We start from the raw sequence: 23,397 nt of genomic DNA, 5'->3' as shown, positions 1-23,397 counted from the left end.
TCCTTCCCCCGAAAAAGCTTCTACCTGTAGAGGTAGAGGCTGAAGGCTGCCGGCGGGAGAACTTGTCCCGCTGGTGGAGCTGCTCTACCACCTGTTCGACTTTTTCTCCAAAAATATTATCCGCACGGCAAGGCGAGTCCGCAATCCGCTGCTGGATTCTATTCTCCAGGTCGGAGGCACGCAGCCATGAGAGTCTGCGCATCACCACACCTTGAGCAGCGGCCCTGGACGCAACATCAAAGGTGTCATACACCCCTCTGGCCAGGAATTTTCAGCACGCCTTCAGCTGCCTGACCACCTCCTGAAATGGCCTGGCTTGCTCAGGAGGGAGCTTGTCCACCAAGCCCGCCAACTGCAGCACATTGTTCCGCATGTGTATGCTCGTGTAGAGCTGGTAGGACTGAATCTTGGCCACGAGCATAGAAGAATGGTAGGCCTTCCTCCCAAAGGAGTCCAAGGTTCTAGAGTCCTTGCCCGGGGGCGCCGAAGCATGTTCTCTAGAACTCTTAGCCTTCTTTAGGGCCAAATCCACAACTCCAGAGTCATGAGGCAACTGAGTGTGCATCAGCTCTGGGTCCCCATGGATCCGGTACTGGGACTCGATCTTCTTGGGAATGTGGGGATTACTTAGAGGCTTGGTCCAGTTCGCCAGCAATGTCTCTTTGAGGACATGATGCATGGGTACTGTGGACGCTTCCTTAGGTGGAGAAGGATAGTCCAGGAGCTCAAACGTTTCAGCCCTGGGCTCGTCCTCCACAACCACCGGGAAGGGGATGGCCGTAGACATCTCCCGGACAAAGGAAGCAAAAGACAGACTCTCAGGAGGAGAAAGCTGTCTTTCAGGAGAGGGAGTGGGATCGGAAGGAAGACCCTCAGACTCCTCGTCAGAGAAATATCTGATGTCTTCTTCCTCTTCCCACGAGGCCTCACCATCGGTGTCAGACACAAGTTCACGGACCTGTGTCTGCAACCGTGCCAGGCTCGACTCCGTGGAACCACGGCCACGGCGGGAGCGTCGAGAGGTAGACTCCCTCGCCCGCACCGGCGAAGCTCCCTCCGCCGACGTAGTCGGAGAGCCTTCCTGGGAGGCTACCGCAGTCGGTACTGCAAGCGGCACCAATGTCGGAGACCTCACCCCGGACAATGGGCCAGCCGGCGCCTCGCTCGACGGTACCGGTGGCGCAAGCACCCTCGGTACCGGAGGGGAAGGGCGCAACAGCTCCCCCAGGATCTCTGGGAGAACGGCCCGGAGGCTCTCGTGCAGAGCGGCTGTAGAAAAAGACATGAAAGCCGATGCAGGAGTCGATGTCAGAACCTGTTCCGGGCGTGGAGGCTGTTCCGGGCTGTCAAAAGGGGAGCGCATCGACACCTCTTGAACAGAGGGCGAGCGGTCCTCCCGGTGCCGATGCCTACTGGGTGCCGACTCCCTCGGCGACCCAGAGCTCTCGGTGCCGACACGGGAAGGGGACCGGTGACGATGCTTCTTCGATTTTTTGGAGCGAAGCACGTCACCGGAGCTTCCCGGCACCGACGAGGAGGAAGTACAATCCAGCCGTCTCTTCCTCGGGGCCGAGGCCGAAGAGGGTCGGTCTCGGGGGGGCTGTACCGCAGGAGCCCTCAGGGTAGGGGGAGACCCACCCTGAAGGCTCACCGCCACCAGCAGGGGAATGGACAGCCCTCACCTGCACTCCAGACGAAGCACCACCGTCCGACGACATCAGCAGACGAGGAGGTCTCCATACCACCGACACCGACGCAGCCTTCCGATGTCGCCCCGATGCAGAGGGCCGATGCCTCGATGCACTCGATGCAATCGGGGGCGAGGATGAAGGTCCGGGCGCCGACGACGTCGAGGCAGTCGATACTCCCGGTGCCGATGCCGACGAAGAGCCCGAGAACAAAATGTTCCACTGGGCTAACCTCGCTACCTGAGTCCGCTTTTGTAAAAGGGAACACAGACTATAGGCCTGAGGGCGGTGCCCAGCCCCCAGACACTGAAGACACGATGCGTGCCTGTCAGTGAGCGAGATTACCCGGGCGCACTGGGTGCACTTCTTGAAGCCGCTGGAAGACTTCGATGTCATGGGCGGAAAAATCGCGCCGGCGAGATCAAAACTCGAAATGGCGAAAATGGTACCACAAAAATAGGGAGAAGAAAAACTTCGACCGAGGCCTAAATAGGGCCTACCCCGACGACGAAAGAAAACTTACTGGGGCAAAAAACTCGAAGTACGGGAAGGGAGAAAACCAAGAGGCTTCCTCCCGACACCTTTATTTATTATTTTTTTTAAGAACAAAGTCGATGAACGCGAGGTCAACTTTTTGGGGCGCGAACGGCGAAACACGACCGTACCGAGCGCGGACAAAAGAAGACTGGCCGGCACGAGCCGGTTCGGGCGGGAAGACGGCCGCGCATGCGCGGTGCGCATCGGCGCGCGAGGACTAGCAAAGGACTTTGCTAGAAAGTGTTCCGATTGGAGGGGCTGCCGTGGACGTCACCCATCAGTGAGAACAAGCAGCCTGCTTGTCCTCGGAGAAACTGCCTTATGTGTTGGTGCCCCAATATGTTGCCTGAAACCCAGATCTTCCATTAGTTAGAGGAAACTCTTATCTTTCTGCCTGATCTGAGTGTCAACATACATGTTAATCAATATCCAAAACAAAGTAGGAAGATTTCTGTATATGGCGTCACAAAACAGCACTATTCTTCAATCTTATCATTTGTAAAGATAAAGTGCTTGTTCAGAGGAAAAAGCCTCTAGAAGCCTCCAGTAAATACTTTCATAATTTTTAATTTTGTATTTTACTTCGGAGAGTACATGTTAAAGCACCTAACATCACCAGCTAGGACAATGGCCTGTTTTCTCCACAATCAACTCTTCCAAGCTGCTAAGAGGGGCATAAGTAAGTTGTGGAAGAAAAGGTGTACTAGACTGTTTGAATACAATAAGTTCAACAAAGCGGTTTACAATCTTTTAATAAAAAAATCTGTATCTAAGACTTCTAGCATGTTCAGTGGAGAGGATCACATCAATTACAGAGTGTCAGTATGAATGATAGCCACACTCCTGTGTTGCCTGCATTTAAGTAAGCACAAGAAGGAGTGGAGGGAAAGGCAGACTTGTTTTAAGACCAAGGTCTCATTACTCCTTTCTTGCTCAGGGGAGCAAACTGCATCAAACAAGATTCTGGTGGATCTTTAGGGCATTCTCTAGAGGATATTGCCATGTATGCTCTGGCTCTCTCATTGAACTCTTTTGACCTACAGCAAAAGTCAGAGATTTTTTGAGGACATTTATGGATGTCAACACCAAAATGACAAACTGGAAGTAAAGTTCTGGTATAACAAAGCAGTGTTACAGAGTGATTTTCTCCCTGTGCTAGCCTATTAAAGAAATATGATTTTTGCTTTTTTTTTTAATACTAGAATTTAGAAGTTGATGTGCTGTCTGTTGGTCAGCTTACCTAATTCTACTTTTATTATTTTTCTCCATTATCACTCCAGTCTCTTCCCTATTATTTTTAAAACTTGCAATTCAGCTGTGTATCATGAGGCAACCTTCTTATGAAGGCTAAAAACCCTTTCTTTTATTGGGTCATTTATCTGAGTTCTCTGAATCCTCACAAGATTCATTGACTTTCTTCATGCTCATATTTCCTTTATGCTGACTCAGGGTGCTTTTCCTCAGCGGAAAGGTTCCATAATACTTACCCTGATCCCTAAGAGCACCTCGGCATCATTGGGAGACATAGCGAATGCTACATACCTGTAGAAGGTGTTCTCCGAGGACAGCAGGCTGATTGTTCTCACTGATGGGTGACGTCCACGGCAGCCCCTCCAATCGGAACACTTTACTAGCAAAGGCCTTTGCTAGTCCTCGCGTGCCGATGCGCACCGCGCATGCGCGGCCGTCTTCCCGCCCGAACCGGCTCGTGTTCGTCAGTCCCATATGTAGCAAGACAAGGGAAGACACAACTCCAAAGGGGAGGCGGGCGGGTTTGTGAGAACAATCAGCCTGCTGTCCTCGGAGAACACCTTCTACAGGTATGTAGCATTCGCTTTCTCCGAGGACAAGCAGGCTGCTTGTTCTCACTGATGGGGTATCCCTAGCCCCCAGGCTCACTCAAAACAACAAACATGGTCAATTGGGCCTTGCAACGGCGAGGACATAACTGAGATTGACCTAACAATTTATCCAACTAACTGAGAGTGTAGCCTGGAACAGAATAAACATGGGCCTAGGGGTGTGGAGTTGGATTCTAAACCCCGAACAGATTCTGAAGCACTGACTGCCCGAACCGACTGTCGCGTCGGGTATCCTGCTGCAGGCAGTAATGAGATGTGAATGTGTGGACAGAAGACCACGTCGCAGCTTTGCAGATCTCTTCAATAGTGGCTGACTTCAAGTGGGCCACTGACGCTGCCATGGCTCTAACATTATGAGCCGTGACATGACCCTCAAGAGCCAGCCCAGCCTGGGCGTAAGTGAAGGAAATGCAATCTGCTAGCCAATTGGATATGGTGCGTTTCCCCACAGCCACTCCCCTCCTGTTGGGATCAAAAGAAACAAACAATTGGGCGGACTGTCTGTTGGGCTGTGTCCGCTCCAGATAGAAGGCCAATGCTCTTTTGCAGTCCAATGTGTGCAGCTGACGTTCAGCAGGGCAGGAATGAGGACGGGGAAAGAATGTTGGCAAGACAATTGACTGGTTCAGATGGAACTCCGACACTACCTTTGGCAAGAACTTAGGGTATGTGCGGAAGACTACTCTGTTATGATGAAATTTGGTGTAAGGGGCCTGGGCTACCAGGGCCTGAAGCTCACTGACTCTACTAGCTGAAGTAACTGCCACCAAGAAAATGACCTTCCAGGTCAAGTACTTCAGATGGCAGGAGTTCAGTGGCTCAAAAGGAGGTTTCATCAGCTTGGTGAGAACGACATTGAGATCCCATGACACTGTAGGAGGTTTGACGGGGGGCTTTGACAAAAGCAAACCTCTCATGAAGCGAACAACTAAAGGCTGTCCTGAGATCGGCTACTCTACACGGTAATGGTATGCACTGATTGCGCTAAGGTGAACCCTTACAGAGTTGGTCTTGAGACCAGACTCAGACAAGTGCAGAAGGTATTCAAGCAGGGTCTGTGTAGGACAAGAGCGAGGATCTAGGGCCTTGCTGTCACACCAGACGGCAAACCTCCTCCATAGAAAGAAGTAACTCCTCTTAGTGGAATCTTTCCTGGAAGCAAGCAAGATGCGGGAGACACCCTCTGACAGACCCAAAGAGGCAAAGTCTACGCTCTCAACATCCAGGCTGTGAGAGCCAGAGACTGGAGGTTGGGATGCAGAAGCGCCCCTTCGTCCTGTGTGATGAGGGTCGGAAAACACTCCAATCTCCACGGTTCTTCGGAGGACAACTCCAGAAGAAGAGGGAACCAGATCTGACGTGGCCAAAACGGAGCAATCAGAATCATGGTGCCTCGGTCTTGCTTGAGTTTCAACAAAGTCTTCCCCACCAGAGGTATGGGAGGATAAGCATACAGCAGACCTTCCCCCCAGTCCAGGAGGAAGGCATCCGATGCCAGTCTGCCGTTGGCCTGAAGCCTGGAACAGAACTGAGGGACCTTGTGGTTGGCTCGAGATGCAAAGAGATCTACCAAGGGGGTGCCCCACACCTGGAAAATCCGTCGCACTACTCGGGAGTTGAGCGACCACTCGTGAGGTTGCATAATCCTGCTCAGTCTGTCGGCCAGACTGTTGTTTACGCCTGCCAGGTATGTGGCTTGGAGCACCATGCTGTGACGGCGAGCCCAAAGCCACATGCTGACGGCTTCCTGACACAGGGGGCGAGATCTGGTGCCCTGGATAATTTGGTGGAACAACCGATCTCTGAAAGCCTTCAGAGCGTTCCAGACCGCTCGTAACTCCAGGAGATTGATCTGCAGATCGCGTTCCTGGAGGGACCAGCTTCCCTGGGTGTGAAGCCCATCGACATGAGCTCCCCACCCCAGGAGAGACGCATCCGTAGTCAGCACTTTTTGTGGCTGAGGAATTTGGAAAAGACGTCCCAGAGTCAAATTGGAACGAATCGTCCACCAATACAGGGATTTGAGAAAACTCGTGGACAGGTGGATCACGTCTTCTAGATCCCCAGCAGCCTGAAACCACTGGGAAGCTAGGGTCCATTGAGCAGATCGCATGTGAAGGCGGGCCATGGGAGTCACATGAACTGTGGAGGCCATGTGGCCCAGCAATCTCAACATCTGCCGAGCTGTGATCTGCTCGGATGCTCGCACCTGCGAGACGAGGGACAACAAGTTGTTGGCTCTCGTCTCTGGGAGATAGGCACGAGCCGTCCGAGAATCCAGCAGAGCTCCTATGAATTCGAGTCTCTGTACTGGGAGAAGATGGGACTTTGGATAATTTATCACAAACCCCAGTAGCTCCAGGAGGCGAATAGTCATCTGCATGGACTGTAGAGCTCCTGCCTCGGATGTGTTCTTCACCAGCCAATCGTTGAGATAGGGGAACACGTGCACTCCCAGCCTGCGAAGCGCCGCTGCTACTACAGCCAAGCACTTCATGAACACTCTGGGCGCAGAGGCGAGCCCAAAGGGTAGCACACAATACTGGAAGTGACGTGTGCCCAGATGAAATCGCAGATACTGCCTGTGAGCTGGCAGTATCGGGATGTGCGTGTAGGCGTCCTTCAAGTCCAGAGAGCATAGCCAGTTGTTTTCCTGAATCATGGGAAGAAGGGTGCCCAGGGAAAGCATCCTGAACTTTTCCTTGACCAGATATTTGTTCAGGGCCCCTTAGGTCTAGGATGGGACGCATCCCCCCTGTTTTCTTTTCCACAAGGAAGTACCTGGAATAGAATCCCAGCCCTTCTTGCCCGGATGGCACAGGCTCGAACGCATTGGCGCTGAAGAAGGGCGGAGAGTTCCTCTGCAAGTACCTGCTTGTGCTGGAAGCTGTAAGACTGAGCTCCCGGTGGGCAATTTGGAGGTTTGGAGGCCAAATTGAGGGTGTATCCTTGCCGGACTATTTGAAGAACCCAACGGTCGAAGGTTATCAGAGGCCACCTTTGGTGAAAAACTTTCAACCTCCCCCCGACTGGCAGGTTGCCCGGCACTGACACGTTGATGTCGGCTATGCTCTGCTGGAGCCAGTCAAAAGCTCGCCCCCTGCTTTTGCTGGGGAGCCGTGGGGCCTTTCTGAGGCGCACGCTGCTGACGAGAGCAAGCGCGCTGGGGCTTAGCCTGGGCCGCAGGCGGTCGAGAAGGAGGATTGTACCTACGCTTACCAGAAGAGTAGGGAACAGTCTTCCTTCCCCCATAAAAACGTCTACCTGTGGAGGTAGAAGCTGAAGGCTGCCAGCGGAAGAACTTGTCGAAAGCGGTATCCCGCTGGTGGAGCTGCTCTACAACCTGTTCGACTTTCTGTCCGCTCGGCAAGGAGAGTCCGCAATCCGCTGCTGGATCATATTCTCCAGGTCGGAGGCATGCAGCCATGAGAGTCTGCGCATCACCACACCTTGAGCAGCGGCCCTGAACGCAACATCAAAGGTATCATATACCCCTCTGGCCAGGAATTTTCTGCACGCCTTCAGCTGCCTGACCACCTCCTGAAATGGCTTGGCTTGCTCAGGAGGGAGCTTGTCCACCAAGCCCGCCAACTGCCGCACATTGTTCCGCATGTATATGCTCGTGTAGAGATGGACTGGATTTTCGCCACGAGCATAGAAGAATGGTAGGCCTTCCTCCCAAAGGAGTCTAAGGTTCTAGAGTCCTTGCCAGGGGGTGCCGAAGCATGCTCCCTAGAACTCTTAGCCTTCTTTAGGGCCAGATCCACAACACCAGAGTCGTGAGGCAACTGAGTGCGCATCAGCTCTGGGTCCCCATGGATCCGGTACTGGGACTCGATCTTCTTGGGAATGTGGGGATTACTTAGAGGCTTGGTCCAGTTCGCCAGCAATGTCTTTTTTAGGACATGATGCATGGGTACTGTGGACGCTTCCTTAGGTGGAGAAGGAGAGTCCAGGAGCTCAAACATTTCAGCCCTGGGCTCGTCCTCCACAACCACCGGGAAGGGGATGGCCGTAGACATCTCCCGGACAAAGGCCGCAAAAGACAGACTCTCGGGAGGAGAAAGCTGCCTTTCAGGGGAGGGAGTGGGATCAGAAGGAAGGCCATCAGACTCCTCGTCAGAGAAATACCTGATGTCCTCCTCCTCCTCCCACGAGGCCTCACCATCGGTATCAGACACAAGTTCATGAACCTGTGTCTGAAGCCGTGCCCGGCTCGACTCCGTGGAAACACGGCCACGGTGGGAGCGTCGAGAGGTAGACTCCCTCGCTAGCACCGGCGAAGTTCCCTCCGCCGACGCTGTCAGGGAGCCCTCCTGGGAGGCGTCCGCAGTCGGTACCGCAAGCGGCACCGATGTCGGAGACCTCACACCGGGCAAGGGGTCAGCCGGCGCCTTACTCGACGGTACCGGTGGCGCAAGCACCCCCGGTACCGGAGGGGAAGGGCGCAACAGCTTTCCCAGGATCTCTGGAAGAACGGCCCGGAGACTCTCGAGCAGGGCGGCTGTGGAGAAAGACATAGAAGCCGATGCAGGCGTCGAGGTCAGAGTCTGTTCCGGGCGTGGAGGCTGTTCCGGGCTGTCCAAGGTGGAGCGCATCGACACCTCCTGAACAGAGGGTGAGCGGTCCTCCCGGTGCCAATGCCTACTGGGTACCAACTCCCTCGGCGACCCAGAGCTCTCGGTACCGATGCGGGAAGGAGATCGGTGTCGATGCTTCTTTGACTTTTTCAAACGAAGCATGTCACTGGAATTTCCCGGTACCGACGAGGAGGACGTAGAATCCAACCGTCGCTTCCTCGGGGCCGAGGCCGAAGAAGGTCGGTCTCGGGGGGGCTGTACCGCAGGAGCCCTCAGGGTAGGGGGAGACCCACCCGAAGGCTCACCGCCACCAGCAGGGGAATGGACAGCCATCACCTGCACTCCAGTCGAAGCACCACCGTCCGACGACATCAGCACTAGTGGAGGTCCCGGTACCACCGACGCAGGCTTCCGATGTCTCAGTACCGACGATGCAGAGGGTCGATGCCTCGATGCAGTCGAAGGTCTTGAAGCTGTCGACGTCGATGCACTCGATACTCCCGGTGCTGTTGCCGACGAAGAGCCCGAGAACAACACGTTCCACTGGGCCAATCTCGCTACCTGAGTCCTTTTCTGTAAAAGGGCGCAAAGACTACAGGCCTGCGGGCGGTGCCCAGCCCCTAGACACTGAAGACACGACGCGTGCCTATCAGTGAGCGAGATTACCCGGGCGAACTGGGTGCACTTCTTGAAGCCACTGGAAGACTTCGATGAAATGGGCGGAAAAATCACGCCGGCGAAATCAAAACTCATAATGGCGGTAAAGGCACCAAAAAGAGGGAGAGAAAAACTCGAACCGAGGCCTCAAAGGGCCTACCCCGAAAACGAAAGGAAACTTAGCGTAGCAAAAACTGGAAACACAGGGAAGGGGAAAAAAGACCGAAAAAGTCTTTCTCCAAGATCCTTTTTTTTTTTTTCTAAGCGAAAAGCTCAAAGACGCGCGAGGGTCAACTTAAGGGGCGCGAACGGCGCAAACACGACCGTCTCGAGCGCGGACAAAAGAAGACTGACGAACACGAGCCGGTTCGGGCGAGAAGATGGCCGCGCATGCACGGTGCGCATCGGCGCATGAGGACTAGCAAAGGCCGTTGCTAGTAAAGTGTTCCGATTGGAGGGGCTGCCGTGGACGTCACCCATCAGTGAGAACAAGCAGCCTGCTTGTCCTCGGAGAATACTAATTACAGGCCTGTCGCTTCTATCCCATTGTTGACTAAGATAATGGAGGGAATAATTGGTATTCAACTTATGAATCACCTTTCCTCTTTCTCCCTCTTGCACAAATCCCAGTTAGGCTTTAGGCCTTATTATAGTACTGAGACGGTTTTGACCACCTTAGTATCTCGCCTCCACCTACCCTCCTCTCTTCCTTCCCGTTCACATTAATTGATTTGATTTGCTTACTTTATTTATTTTTTGTCTATTAGATTGTAAGCTCTTTGAGCAGGGACTGTCTTTCTTCTATGTTTGTGCAGCGCTGCGTATGCCTTGTAGCGCTATAGAAATGCTAAATAGTAGTAGTAGTAGTAGTAGTATCTGATTTTAGGAAAGCAATCAGTCAAGGCTTTAAGTTTTTAGTGATGCAATTTGATATATCAAGTGCTTTTGATTTCGTTGATCACTAGTTGCTTTTAGGCCTATTGGACCAATTCAGGCTGTGTGGGAAGGTTCACCAATGGTTCAGCAGTTTCCTAAAATCTAGATCATATCAATTGAAGTTGTCAGGTTTTCTCTCACCATCCTGGTCCTTCTTCAATCCTGTTCAATGTTATGATGGCTCCGTTAGGTGAAAGACTGTAGGCCGTGGAGTTCTGCACTCATTTATGCAGATTAAATCACAATCTATACCCCTTTCAAGACTGGTCTTCCAGAAATTGTCCCTAAGATTAGGCTTGGTCTGGATTTGTTGGAATCCTGGGTTTCCGAATTTAAATTTAATTTAAATAGAGATAAGACTAAATTTCTTGTGGTAACCAACCCCTTCAACCGTACCATATATAATAATTTTACCATTGACAACGTGTCCTACCCCTAGACACTTCGCTCAGGGTACTGGTTGTTTTAACTGACAGTCACCTCAAGTTTGAGCCTCAGGTGTCCTCAGTACTGAAAAAATCGTTCAGGTCTCTTTGGAAGCTGGCGGAAAAAAGGGTTCACACCGAATCCAAGAACACACAACCTACAGCACAAGAGGCCAAATAGACCCAGAAATATTCTGGCAACAGATGTATGACAACGAATGGTCAACTCAAACAGACACTACAAACTACCTTACAGATTGAGATATAAGATGCAAAAACATATTAGACAAATTGCACCCTTACAAACAAGAACAATATGTAGACATAACTCGAAACCATGGTTCAACGAAGAGCTGAAAAAATTAAAAACACTAGTCAGAAGACTGGAAAGAGCATGGAAAAAAATAAAAGATGTACAAACACTCAACGCATGGAAACAAACCCCCCAAAAATACAAATATGCAACAAGACAAGCCAAAAGATTATACTACAAAACCAAAATAGGACCTGCATACAAAGACATGAAAAAATTATACCAAATTGTGAACAAGCTACTAGACACCACCTCGGTCACCACAACCACCACAGATATCCCATCGGCAGACAAACTTGCCAAATACTTCCTGGAAAAAAATTATAAACCTATGCAACATACTACCTCAAGACATCATCGACACCGAAAACTTCATCGAATGTATGGACCCAATCCCCGGTGTTTACCCAGCGGATAGATACTGGATGAGATTTGCTCTCCTCACCACTGAAGCAGTGAACCAAGCGACTAATAGGTTCTCCAAGACGCACTGTAAACTGGATACCTGCCCCAGCTACCTAATAAAAGCTGCCCCCCACCACTTCATAGCAGACCTCACATCCTACATAAACTACATACTTCAACATGGTCTCTTCCCTAAAGAAAACGGCAACAGAAAACAGCAACATCCTCCTCACCCCGTTACCAAAAGACACCAAGAAAAAAACAAACAACATCACTAACTACTGCGCAGTAGCATCCATCCCACTAGCAGTCAAACTGATGGAAAGCATGGTAACCAAACAACTTACCAACTACATAAACAAATTCTCAATACTACACGAATCACAATCAGGATTTCATTCCAACCACAGCATCGAAATAGTACTGACTACTCTCTTAGCTAAATTCAAACAAGAAATTGTAATAGGCAAAAGCATCCTTCTCCTACAATTTGACATGTCTAGTGCGTTCGACATGGTAAACCACAACATACTACTAAGCATCCTAGAATACTTTGGGATTGGTGGAAGTGTACTTAGCTGGATCAAGGGTTTCCTAACTATTAGAACATACCAAGTGAAATCAAACGCGAACATATCATCACCATGGAAAGCAGACTGTGGAGTACCCCAAGGATCATCTTTATCACTGCTCCTTTTCAACCTAATGATGATCCATCCCACTAGCCAAGTCCTTATCCAATCAAGGCCTTAACCCGTTCATTTACGCAGATGATGTCACAATATACATTCCTTAAAATAAGGATCTAACAGAAATAACCAACGAAATCAAACTCAGCCTAAACATCATGAACTCATGGGCGAATGCATTCCAACTAAAACTTAACACAGAAAAAACACACTGTCTCATCCCAATACAACACGAACAAACCCACCAACACAGTCACCCCAGATCACAACATCCCTATCTCAGACAACCTGAAAATTCTTGGAGTTATAATTGACCAAAATCGCATGCTAGAGAGCCAAGTGAAAGCTACAACAAAGAAAATGTTCCACTCAATGTGGAAACTCAAACGAGTGAAACCTTTTTTCCCGAGGGATATATTTCACAACTTGGTACAATCCATGGTACTAAGCCATCTAGACTACTGCAATGGAATATAGGTGGGATGCAAAAAACAAATCATTAAGAAACTCCAAACTGCTCAAAAAACACCGCTGCCAGGCTTGTATTTGGAAAAACGAGATTCGAAAGCGCGAAACCCCTACGAGAAAAACTGCACTGGCTGCCAATCGAAGAACGCATTGCATTCAAAATCTGCACCCTGATTCATAAAATCATCTACAGAGATGCCCCGGGATGTATGACAGACCTCATAGTCCTACCAACAAGAAACACATCAAGATCAACACGAAATTACCTAAATCTCCACTACCCAAGCTGCAAAGGACTCAAATACAAATCAACCTATGCATCAAGCTTTTCCTATATAGGCACACAAATATGGAATGCACTGCCAAATATCGTGAAAACAACAACCAACCACCTGAACTTCCGGAAATTATTAAAGACTCACCTATTCAAAAAGGCATACCACAACGATCCAACTTAAACACCTTAACCATACAACAGAACAAAACCAAAACACATACTGGACTTCAACCTAACTCTGCCCCCTCGCGATTCCCAAATGTGTTTGTCACACACGATCTGTACTGTACCACAAAATCACTCTGTATTTGTTCACATCGTACTGGCAATCGCCTTTACGATACTATTCTGCTTATAATCGAAAGAGAAAAACGCCTATATTGCGACCCAAATCGGGAAATGGGTGTCTTTCTCCCGTAGGCGCCCAAATTGGTATACTCGAAAGTCGATTTTGGGCGTTTCCAACTGCAATTAGTCGCGGAAACGGGTAAAGTTGACGGGGGCGTGTCGGAGGTGTGGTGAAGGCGGAACTGGGGTGTGGTTATCGGCCGAGGAGAGATGGGCGTCTTTAGCTGATAATCGAAAAAAGGCGTTTTTACCGTGATTTTGGGTCACTTTTTGTGGACTCTTTTTTTTCACGAACAAGTCCCAAAAAAGTGCCCCAACTGACCAGATGACCACTGGAGGGAATCGGGGATGACCTCCCCGTACTCCCCCAGTGGTCACTAACCCCCTCCCACCAAAAAAACCCCACTTTAAAAACTTTTTTTCCAGCCTCTATGCCAGCCTCAAATGCCGTACCCACCTCCATGACAGCAAAATGTGTTCTGTCCTCTGACAGCCTTTCCCTGGTTCTGATGTGGCTCTCGGGTGAGTGTAACACCTTTTCTGTTATGCACACTGCAGAGTCACATCAGCAATGTATTGTGGTGGGTGTAGGGTATTGGGCTCCGTGATTCCACTAGCTTGTGGCAAATGCTCACGATGTTGGTAGTTGGTAGGCTCTACTCCCATGGTGCTTTTCCCCCTGCTTACTGGGTCAGAGTGTGCCCTGTTTTGTTTCCGGTAGTCCATGAGGTCGTGGCCATTTTTGTAAGCCAGTTTTAGATCCCTTTCACGTGTTAGCCACGTTACAGAACTTAGTTCTTACCTTGAATGTGGCTGAAAGAGGGCATTGTACAGCATTCTGCCAGCTCTGACCTACTGCTCATTTCAGTACCAGGGAGACTCGTTGCCAGTGGGGCACAACCTCTGATCTGCAGTTAACTGTGAGTAAGCGTGCTTATTCCAATAAAGGACGTTTTCGGAGAGATTAGTCTTCAGGTGTCAACTGGTGTGCCAATGTTATATAGCAGCAACAAGTCCTAGAGGCCTACGTGTATGCAGGTCCCTGGAGCACTTTTAGTGGGTACCGCAGTGCACTTCAGCCAGGTGGACCCAGGCCCATCCCCCCTACCTGTAACACTTGTGCTGGTAAATTGGAGGCCTCCAAAACCCACTGTACCCACATGTAGGTGCCCCCTTCACCCCTAAGAGCTATGGTAGTGTTGTACATTTCTGGGTAGTGGGTTTTGGGGGAGGGGGATTGAGGGATTGGGGGCTCAGCACCCGTGGTAAGGGAGCTATGCATGTGGGAGCGTTGTCTGAAGTCCACCGCACTGACCTCTAGGGTGTCCAGTTGGTGTCCTGGCATGTCAGGGGGGCGAGTGTACTACGAATCGTGGCCCCTCCCATGACCAAATGGCTCGTATTAGGACGTTTTTGAGCTGGGCGTTTTTAGTTTTCATTATCGCTAAAAAAAACAAACGCCCAGCTGAAAAACGTCCATTTTTTCGAAAATACGGTCTGTCCCGCTTCTTCACGTACCCGTTTTTGGACACAGATGCCCATGGAGATACGCGTTCGCGTTCGATTATGCCCCTCTATGTAAGCCACATTGAGCCTGCAAATAGGTGGGAAAATGTGGGATACAAATGTAACAAATAAATAAAAATAAATAAATAAAATCATATTTCTCGCCTGACACCTTTAGACTGCTAGCTCAATCCTTGGTTTTAACTCAGTTCGATTACTGCAATTCCATCTATGCTGGATGTAAGAAGGGTGCCCTAAAAAGGCTGCAAACGGCCCAAAATACTGCAGCTAGACTTGTCCACAAGGTATCGCATTTTGATAGAGCCACTCCATTATTAAACAAGCTGCACTAGTGCCATTAAAGCCAGGATTATTTTTAAATTATGTTTTATTGTTTTTCAAGGACTACCTTACACTTCAACTTCCAGATTGCAAGAGAGTGTGCTATGTCAGTTTACTCCGCAAACTTTAGATATTAATGTGCTAAATGGTGGAACTCACTGCCAACGGCAATTAAGGGTCAGCCTGATTACTTGGAGGGGCATTTTCGAAAGGGACGTCCAAGTTGGGATTTGGACATCCTTGCAAAACGGTGAAATCCAGGGGCGGGAAAACATGTATTTTCGAAACAAGATGGACGTCCATCTTTTGTTTCGAAAATACCATCAAAGACGTCCAAATCCTTAAATTTGGACATCCCTAGACATGGATGTTTCTGACTTTTGGCGATTTTCAAAACCAAAGACGTCCATGTCAAAAATGTCCTAATGCAAGCCATTTGGGCGTGTGAGGAGCCAGCATTTGTAATGCACTGGTCCCCCTGACATGCCAGGACAGCAACCAGGCTCCCTAGGGGGCACTGCAGTGGACTTCATAAAATGCTCCCAGAAACATAGCTCCCTTACCTTGTGTGCTGAGCCCCCCCCAAAACCCACTACCCACAAGTCAACACCACTACCATATGTCACATTCCTCACCTCGATGAGGACGCTCCTGCGATGCGGAGCGCCGGCCATGTTGGCGAGTCAGGTGCTCCGGCGGTCTCCTGCCTGTTCATGACACTCTGGGATCTCCTCTGCCTTCCTGCTCTTCTGCCTTTCCTGCTATGCGGAGTGTCAGCCATCTTGGCTGGTCCGACGCTCCGGGAATTCCCCTGGCCACTCAGGCCGCCGAGATCGTCGCTTCGCCTCCCACTCTTCGGGATTGGACCCAACTCCTCCTCCTTCGGCTAGCCAGCCAATGAGAGGCTCGCTCTGTCAGCTGTTGCTGTTTGATCCGGCTCCACCTTCTGCTTCGACTAGTCAGCCAATGGGAGGCTCTTCCTACCAGCTGATCCTGCTCTGTCCCTGATGGTGGGGGCTATTTCTAGAGCAGCTTCACTGCACGGTCTTGCTTTGGCTTCTACTTTGGTAGAGGGTGTGTGTCTTCGTGACCTGTCTTGTTCTGCTATTGCCTGACCTGACCTTTGCTAACTTTGGATTCCTCTTTGCCTGCCGCCTGCCTTGACCACTGCCTGATTTTGGATTCTTCTTTGCCTGCCGCCTGCCTTGACCACTGCCGGACCATGGATTTTCCGTTGCTTTCTGCCTGCCTTCTCCACTGCCAGTGTCCTGACCAGTCCTTGCTCAAGGCCTGACTCCGATTTCTGCCGCGTCTGGAAGTCCTGTCAACCACCTGCAACTGGGGGCTCAACCCTCGGGGAACGGCGGTTGTCACAGGTGAAGCTTTGGGAATTGTTCGGCTGCCAGCGGAGCATGGGATTCCCGCCGGTGCTTTGCACGGCACAAGGACTCACTAACAGCAACACCATAGCCCTTGACTGTCAGAGGCAGCATGAACCTGACCGACTCATTCATCAAAATCGGCAGAGGAACTCTCTCCTGGTTCAGAGACACACCTGACTCGATGTTCTTCCACTCACAGCCAACAATTTGGTTTACACACACTTCCACATACTTCCCAAGGTGAGTACTTTGAAGAGTCACTCTAAAATATTACCGTGGAGTCGGAACAAGAGCCTCTGCTGAGAAGTGCTATGGCATTCCATCTGAACCTTCTCTGTCACCTGAAAGGCGTAAGGCTCCTAATAAGAACATAAGTGTTGCCATACTGGCCAGTGTTGCCATACTGGCTCCAGACCTAGTAACTTACTTGCCCTACATAAAGGTAATGCTTAATAGGTTTCTTCTACACATGCATCCTAAGTTCCTGCCTATGGTGGTGTTGAATTTCCTTATTCAACCAGTCAGTTCTTCTTACCCCATTTTTTTATCTCCAAAGTTCCACAAAAGCTGGACATGCCTTTACATAGTTTGAATAGCAAGAGAGGTTTTTTTTTTTTTTTTTTAAATAATCACCTTTATTGGTTCATAACACAAGACAAAGAAAACACTGCAACAGACCAGCAACAAGAACCAAAAATTTGCAATGTAGCTTCCCCCCAGCCTTCCTCCTCCCCACTCGCCCCCATCCTAAAAATGTTCAAGTCCAAAAGCTGTGGTTCATTGCAGACAAACTATAGTCCAGTCCAGCAGACACCTCAGAATTGCAAGAACTTTAACGTTACGTGGAATAGACTGAAGTTCTTGAAAAGACCACCCAGTCTTTTTGTTTTTTTATGCCAGTATACTTGAAATTACTTGAAAGTAAAAAAATAATAAAAGTTGGATCAATGAGAATACATGCCCACTCTAAGCAATGCTTGGCTTGATATATTGAGCCATAGTAGTGGTGTCATGCGCATCCAATAGATCCAGTAGTACTACTAACATAAATGTTATTTATGAGAAGAATTTGTAATTGGTCTGGAGCTGGTTGTTGATATTGGAAGATATAGGAGCCCCCTTTGAGAGAAGTTACGGATACTGTTAAAATTGGAGAATTGATATACGGAGTATACTTGAAATTGGTATTACCTTTCTCAAGTGCAAATTGTCTAATTTAATAGCAGATTGCATCTCTTTCTGTTATGCCCAGAGTTATCTGATGCTGGAGGGCATATCAAGAGTTGATATCAGAGTCATTGGAGCATTGATGGCCCACCTGAAGTCATCCTCCAATGGAAGAGATCTGTAAGACTTTGACATGGAGTTACATCCCTACGTTCATATAACATTACTCTTTCGATAAAGATTCCTGATGGGAAAGTAAGTTTGGCCAGTTTTTCCTGTAAGGTCTCAAGGTTTAGAATCCAACTCCATCCCTTCTAGGACCTCAGGTTGTCTTTTTTAGGGGAAAAGGGTAGACAGAATTCTCAAATAGCGAAGGATGTGAAGGAGGTAGAACGAGAGGACATGAAATGAGATTGAAGGGGGGCAGACTCAAGAAAAATGTCAGGAAGTATTTTTTCACGGAGAGAGTAGTGGATGCTTGGAATGCCCTCCTGCGGGAGGTGGTGGAAATGAAAACGGTAACAGAATTCAAGCATGCAATGGATAAACATAAAGGAATCCTGTTCAGAAGGAATGGATCCTAGATTGGGTGGCAGAGCCAGTGGCAGGAGGCGGGGATAGTGCTGGACAGACTTATACGGTCTGTGCCAGAGCAGGTGGGAGGCGGGACTGGTGGTTGGGAGGCGGGGATAGTGCTGGGCAGACTTATACGGTCTGTGCCAGAACCAGTGGTGGGAAGCGGGGCTGGTGGTTGGGAGGCGGGGATAGTGCTGGGCAGACTTACACGGTCTGTGCCCTGAAAAGGACAGGTATAAATCAAGGTAAGGTATACACAAAAAGTAGCACATATGAGTTTATCTTGTTGGGCAGACTGGATGGACCATGCAGGTCTTTTTCTGCCGTCATCTACTATGTTACTATGTTACCATAGCTCTTACGGGTGAAGGGGGGGCACCTATATATGGGTACAGTGGGTTTGTGGTGGGTTTTGGAAAGCTCGCTGTTTCCTCCACAAATGTAACAGGTAGGGGGGTATGGGCCTGGGTCCGTCTGTCAGAAGTGCACTGCAGTACCCACTAAAACTGCTCCCGGGGCCTGCATGCGTTGTCATGAACCTGAGTATGACATCTGAGGCTGGCACGACATATTTTTAAAGATGTTTTTTTGAGGGTGGGAGGGGGTTAGTGACCACTGGGGGAGTAACAGGAGGTCATCCCTGATTCTCTCCGGCGGTCATCTGGTCATTTTGGGCACCTTTCTGTGCCTTATTCGTAAGAAAAACAGGTCCAGGTGAAAACGTCCAAGTGTTCATCAGGGACATCCTTGTTTTTTTCGATTATGGGTCAAAGATGTCCAAGTGTTAGGCACACCCAAGTCCCGCCTCTGCTACACCTCCGACACGCCCCCTTGATCTTTGGACGCCCCCTTGATCAGGGACTGCAGTTGGAGACATCCAAAATCAGGTTTCCATTATACCAATTTGGACGTCCCTGGAAGATGGACGTCTCTCTCTTTTGAAAATGAGCCCTTTGGTATTTCACAAAAGTCTGAAAACTTTCCTCTTTGAGAGGTTTCTACCCACTGATGGATTGTGTTAAATTGTAACTGGCCATCAATGGTTTATTATTTAGTTCTTATTTGTATCTTATTTGTGCTACTCTGCTCTTACTTGATATTTTGTTTATGGTATTGTAAACCTTGCCTGTTGTTTTATTTATTTACTGTAAGCCACATTGAACTCGATTATATTCAGGATAATGTGAGGTATAAATGTCAAAATAAATTAATTAATAAAATAAATTATCAAGCAAAAGAGTTGATGAATAATCCTTGCTACTCTGTTATCAAAAATCTTAAATCTTAATGACGTTGTCTTTGAGCAGTTCTTTAAAATTCCCTTTACTAAAGTACCATGGACAATCTCAGGGACATGAACAAATTGTTACTATTAAAATGGTATTGCTTTAAAATTATGTCATAGGAGCTATAAGAACAATTACACTGAGAGTGTGGGTCCTGTCCCTAAGGACACTAAAGCTTTTCCTTCCCTGTTCAGAACAAATCTCAAAAGTGAAAGTCACATCACGTTTAAGCAGCCTGAGTTACCATGTCTCAGTAGTGAGGACAAAGGATAAGGATTATAATATGCAGTTAACTTTTCCTTGTATAATTCAGAAGAAAGGCTGGAGTACAAAAATAAAGAGACTAAGGAAGTATGATTTACTTAGAGAGTACATTTTGCTCCTACTAAGGTTAACAAGAGCATACATGTGATTAAGTAAAGCTGGTATAGAGAAGCACACTTCACAAGTGGATCAATACCTGCTGAAAGACAGCAATCATGAAAAATCAGGAGGACAGAGTGAAACATACCTGAGAATTCTGAATCCTGATAGTCCCAGGTGATAATGCTTGTGTTACTACTTGACCTTGTGGGGTAACCACAGTGACTGGCTGATAAACTGCGCCTCCTATAAATTAAACAAAATAGGACAGTATAGCCATAAGTTGGGAAGAAATACCAAGTTACTAACCTATAGCAAATGTCCTCTGTGGCCAGCAGGATACAAATCCTCACAACAGGGTGATAATGTCTAACAGAATATGCACAGGAAAATAATTCTCCAACATGAAAACAGATCTGGAAGCTTTTGAGAAATACTGCCATATATGTGCATAACTTTCTGCTTCACATCACTGCAATGAGACCCATTCATTCATTGAAAAGCTGAGTTTAGGAGGCAGCTCCTAGGAGAGAGATGGGCTTGTAGGTCAGAACTTCTACTACATGTTTGTAACTTGTTTTTCTCTGAGGACAAGCAGACTAGCAAGTCCTCACAATTGGGTCTCCCTATCTACAGGTTGCAAGGTTTACAATACAAAGAAAGGTATTAGCAGTAGGCAGTTATCAAAACTGGTTTTTGAAGCAACAAACCCTTTCTAGTTTTGTAGCTTCCATTTTATTTTTTACAAAAGCAACTGAACTGAAAAGCAAGAAGACGGGTTCTAAGGAGGGATGGAGTTGGATTCTAAATCTCAAAGAGATTCTAGAGTATATACTACCCAAACCTACTGTCAAGTTTGGGAGCCCCTTTCCAAATAATAATGAGATGTGACTGTATAGACATCATCAACAACTGTCACATCTCATTGTTGCAAATCTCCTCCATAAAGGTCAAACTTAAGTAGGCTACTGTCATGGCTCTGATAGCTGAGGCCTGTTGGGTATAAGTAAAAGAGGTGCAGTATTCTCTGAATTCTTCTGATTGATACTTGACTCTTTGTTGACACTCAGACATCTGAAATAACTGGCAAATAAAAGGGTTTTGAACCCTCATAAAAAGTCTGTCTCATGAGCTGAATTACATGTTTTAAAAATAGCAGGGAAGAGATTGGAGTGATGATGGTGTGAAACAAAAAACAAATTAGATGACAAGTTGGCCAACAGACAGCGCATCACATTGTAAAATTCTAAAAAATGCAGTCATGCATTGGGCTGCAAAAACCCAAAGGAGCAGTACAGAATAGGGGGTAAAGTACTTCTGTGCACAAAAGAAGTATGATTTGGGGGTAATCATATTTGATGATCTTAAGGTGGCTAAAGAGGTAGAAAATAAAACAGCAACAGCTAGAAGTATGCTTGGGTGCATAGGAAGAGGAATGGCCACCAGGACAATGGAGGTAACATTGCCTTTGTATAAGTGTCTGGCAAGACCTCATTTAGAGTCTTGTTGTGTACAATTCTGGAGACCCTACTTTCAAAAAGACAAACAGGATGGAGCAATCCAGAGTGTGGCCTTCATCATAAAACATATGGGGACAGACTTAAAGATCTCAACATATATAATTTGGAACAAAAAAAGGTTGAAGATGGGAGATTTGATATAGACTTTTAAATATCTCCACTGCACAAATGCACATTTAAGGAGAGAAAAAGGAAACCGATATGGTTCTCCAAGCAAGTGGCTGAGAAAATTAAGGCTAAAGAGTTGGCGTTCCTGAAATACAGAAAAAAGAAGAGGAACACGGAGAGGAATACCAGATGAAACTGAAAGAAGCCACGAGAGAGAGATACGTCTGGCAAAAGCGCAAGCGGAAGAACAAATGGCTAGAAATGTAAAGAGGGGTGGCAAAAATTTCTTCAGGTATATTAGTGAAAGGAGGAAGACTAAAAAGGGAATTGTGAGACTGAAAGATGATACAAACCGCTATGTAGATAATGATGAAGAAAAAGCAAATTTGCTAAATAGATACTTTTGTTCTGTTTTCACAGAAGAAAATCCTGGAGAAGGACCGCAATTGACTGGCAAAAATACATATGAGAATGGAGTGGATATAACACCGTTCACAGAAGAGAGTGTGTATGAGCAACTTTAAAATCTAAAGGTGGACAAAGCTATGGGACTGGACGGGATCAACCCCAGGATATTGAGCGAGCTCAGAGAGCTTCTGGCGGGTCCTCTTAAAGATTTGTTTAATAAATCCTTGGAGACAGGAGAGATTCCATTGGATTGGAGAACGGCAGAGGTCGTCCCTCTTCACAAAAATGGTGATAGGGAAGAAGCTGAAAACTACAGGCCAGTAAGCTTCACTTTGGTTATTGTAAAAGTAATGGAAGCGATGCTAAAGGAAAGGATAGTGAATTTCCTGGAATCCAATACATTGCAAGATCCGAGACAACATGGTAAATCATGCCAAACAAATCTCATTGAATTCTTTGACTGGGTGACCAGAGAATTGAATCATGGATGTGCTATAGACGTAATCTACTTAGATTTCAGCAAAGCTTTTGACACGGTTCCCTACAGGAGGCTCTTGAATAAACTTGACAGGCTGAAGATAGGACCCGACGTGGTGAACTGGATTAGGAACTGGTTGATGGACAGACGCCAGAGGGTGGTGGTTAATGGAATTCGCTCGGATGAGGGAAAGGTGAGTAGTGGAGTGCCTCAGGGATCGGTGCTGGGGCCGATTCTGTTCAATATATTTGTGAGTGACATTGCCGAAGGGTTAGAAGGTAAAGTTTGCCTTTTTGTGGATGATACTAAGATTTGCAACAGAGTGGACACCCGGGAGGGAGTGGAAAACAAGAAAAAGGATCTGAGGAAGCTAGAAGAATGGTCTAAGGTTTGGCAATTAAAATTCAATGCGAAGAAATGCAAAGTGATGCACTTAGGGAGTAGAAATTCCCGGGAGACGTATGTGTTAGGCGGCGAGAGTCTGATATGTATGGACGGGGAAAGGGATCTTGGGGTGATAGTATCTGAGGCGACGAAATAGTGTGACAAGGCGTTGACCGTAGCTAGAAGGTTGCTAGGCTGTATAGAGAGAGGTGTGACCAGCAGAAGAAAGGAGGTGTTGATGCCCCTTTATAAGTCGTTGCTGAGGCCCCACCTGTTGTATTGTGTTCAGATTTGGAGGCCGTATCTTGCTAAGGATGTAAAAAGAATTGAAGCGCTGCAAAGATAAGCTACAAGAATGGTATGGGATTTGCGTTACAAGATGTATGAGGAGAGACTTGCTGACCTGAACATGTATACCCTGGAGTAAAGGAGAAACAGGGGTGATATGATACAGATGTTCAAATATTTGAAAGGTATTAATCCGCAAACAGATCCTTTTTCGTAGATGGGAAGGCGGTAGAACTAGAGGACATAAATGAGATTGAAGGGGGGCAGGCTCAAGAAAAATGTCAGGAAGTATTTTTTCATGGAGAGAGTGGTGGATGCTTGGAATGCCCTCCCGCGGGAGGTGGTGGAGATGAAAACGGTAACGGAATTCAAACATGCGTGGAATAAACATAAAGGAATCCCGT

The 23,397-nt window shown here is 47.9% G+C and overlaps 1 protein-coding gene across 1 annotated transcript in view; it reads right to left on the bottom strand.

The window, feature by feature from the left end:
* Positions 1–23,397, bottom strand: part of PKNOX1 (PBX/knotted 1 homeobox 1) — a 591,440-nt gene that overhangs the window by 141,410 nt on the left and 426,633 nt on the right. Inside the window, exon 7 of the mRNA XM_030203790.1 lies at positions 19,956–20,053. Coding sequence (XP_030059650.1) covers positions 19,956–20,053 — 98 coding nt within the window. The remainder of the gene's footprint in view (positions 1–19,955; positions 20,054–23,397) is intronic.

Source organism: Microcaecilia unicolor, chromosome 5 (assembly GCF_901765095.1).
Source record: "Microcaecilia unicolor chromosome 5, aMicUni1.1, whole genome shotgun sequence".
NCBI lineage: Eukaryota > Metazoa > Chordata > Amphibia > Gymnophiona > Siphonopidae > Microcaecilia > Microcaecilia unicolor.
Note: the sequence above shows the minus strand (reverse complement) of the source record. Positions and strands in the feature narration are given on the sequence as shown.